Here is a 1,960-nt window from a genome sequence, read left to right as displayed (position 1 = left end):
AGATAGATAGATAGATAGATAGATAGATAGATAGATAGATAGATAGATAGATAGATAGATAGATAGATATGAATAATAGTTGGAGCGCTCTGCAGGACAGTCCATCCTGTTCATTAAAACACCAGTGCTTTCTTCACAACAGAACAACAGAAGCTCAGCTACTTATAAAGACCTATGTGTATTCTTTGAATGATTGAGGACTGTAAAGCACATCTTAAAGCTGATGGCTTAAGAAGTTTTATCCCCAGATTAATTTGTCTAATAGATTAATTTGTCTAATAAAACTTTGATTACTGGGCAGGACTCACCTTCACTTTACTCAGCTTTACAAGCTTAGACAGGTTCATCATTCTGCAACAGCTAAACTGTGTCCTCTAAAATGTAAAGCTTCTAGGGTCTTCTAGCACAAGGTCTGACTGATGTTTTGTTTCTAATGTTCCTAATGTAAAACTGACCTGCTGTGATGAGCAGGGAGCACTGACAGTCGATGATCCTTTCACACAAAGACTCAGCAGAGAAACCTGCAAACTAGGAACAGACAAGATTTACAAACTTGCATTTTTCATTTCAAATCACCTCAAGTTTTAGATTTTYATTTTAAACTCACCACTACAGAGTGCACAGCTCCAATACGGGCACAAGCCAGCATGGCGACCACCAGCTCYACAACCATGGGCATGTAAATAGACACTCGATCGCCCTTTTTCACTCCTTAAAAAAATGAAAAAAGAGAATAAAAAAGGCAAGCTGAATCAAAGGAAATACTTTGTTTTTGATTCCTGAACRTTTCACTTCTCCTGCGTGGAGATTTCTCACTTGTAGCTGAAACATGCAGAGTACTGAGCTATGGAGCCAGAGTATCAGAAAAAACAAAAAAACAAATGAAAAGAAGAAAAAAAGGATGGAATGCTTAGTTTCRAAGCTGTGTATGTTAAATGTAGCTTAAAGAATTGATCAACCCTTATATTACTCTTACATTGTTCACTATTGCCTTGCCTACTGATGGTGGTCAGAGGGTCCGGTGGCGCCGGTGCATGGCAGCCCCACCTCTGTCAGTGTGCCCCAGGGCAGCTGTGGCTACAGTGTAGTTTGCCATCATCAGTGTGTGAATGTGAGTGTGAATGGGTGAATGTCTGTTAGTGTAAAGCGCTTTGGGGGTCCGGAGGGACTTGAAAAGCGCTCTATAAGTTCAGTACCATTTACCATATTGTGCACAGTGTGATGAGGTAACTAACATTTGAGCTGTCTAAACTTTACAAGATTTTTGCACACATTTTTGTCCACAGTTAGACTCGTTATGGAATTCATACATGAAAATGTCTTTATTTACACAGAGACTCACTCACTGCTTTACAGTACTTGTAACAGTGACTCAGGATACAGTCATACAGCTCTACAGTGATCCTGAAYCCTAATCCATAGGTTCAATATGATGTTGGTCCAATCTGCAGCTGGAACAGCTTCAGCTCTTCTGAAGACTGTCCACAAGGTTTAGGAGTGTTTATGGGGGATTTTGACCATTCTTCCAGAAGTCAAGTCAACTTTATTTATATAGCACGTTTAAAAACAGCTGCCGTTGGCCAAAGAGCTTCACATATTGCAAACTAAAAACAAAGCATTGCTAAAAGAACACAAATGATAAAACCATAAAAACAGACCAAATAAATAGGGAAACAACTCTCAAACTACATTAAAAGCTTTTGAAAACAGGTGTGTTTTAAGAAGAGATTTAAAAACTCCAAGAGTTGAGGCTGTGACTGCTGGATATGGACACCAGTGACCCCTGTGACCCTAGAAAAGGAATAAACAGGTATAGATAATGGATGGATGGAAGGTTTGTATCATGTTATGATGTCATTTCTTTATCAAAAACATACCCAGAGTGTGGCTTTGACTCATTCATGCATGTTTGAGAAATCCTTGAATGTCCTGTGGTAGTCACGTGGAGCTGCATCAACAC

At 39.3% G+C, this 1,960-nt stretch overlaps 1 protein-coding gene across 1 annotated transcript in view; it reads right to left on the bottom strand.

Moving 5' to 3' along the window:
- The window catches only part of acss2 (acyl-CoA synthetase short chain family member 2), a gene marked incomplete at its 5' end in the record, with an annotated part of 62,040 nt that overhangs the window by 38,511 nt on the left and 21,569 nt on the right, over nt 1-1,960 (bottom strand). The window contains 2 exon segments of the mRNA XM_014030115.1: nt 456-528; nt 608-711. Of these exon segments, the coding sequence (XP_013885569.1) occupies nt 456-528; nt 608-711 (177 nt within the window).

Source organism: Austrofundulus limnaeus, unplaced genomic scaffold (genome assembly GCF_001266775.1).
Source record: "Austrofundulus limnaeus strain Quisiro unplaced genomic scaffold, Austrofundulus_limnaeus-1.0 Scaffold1000, whole genome shotgun sequence".
NCBI lineage: Eukaryota > Metazoa > Chordata > Actinopteri > Cyprinodontiformes > Rivulidae > Austrofundulus > Austrofundulus limnaeus.
Note: the sequence above shows the minus strand (reverse complement) of the source record. Positions and strands in the feature narration are given on the sequence as shown.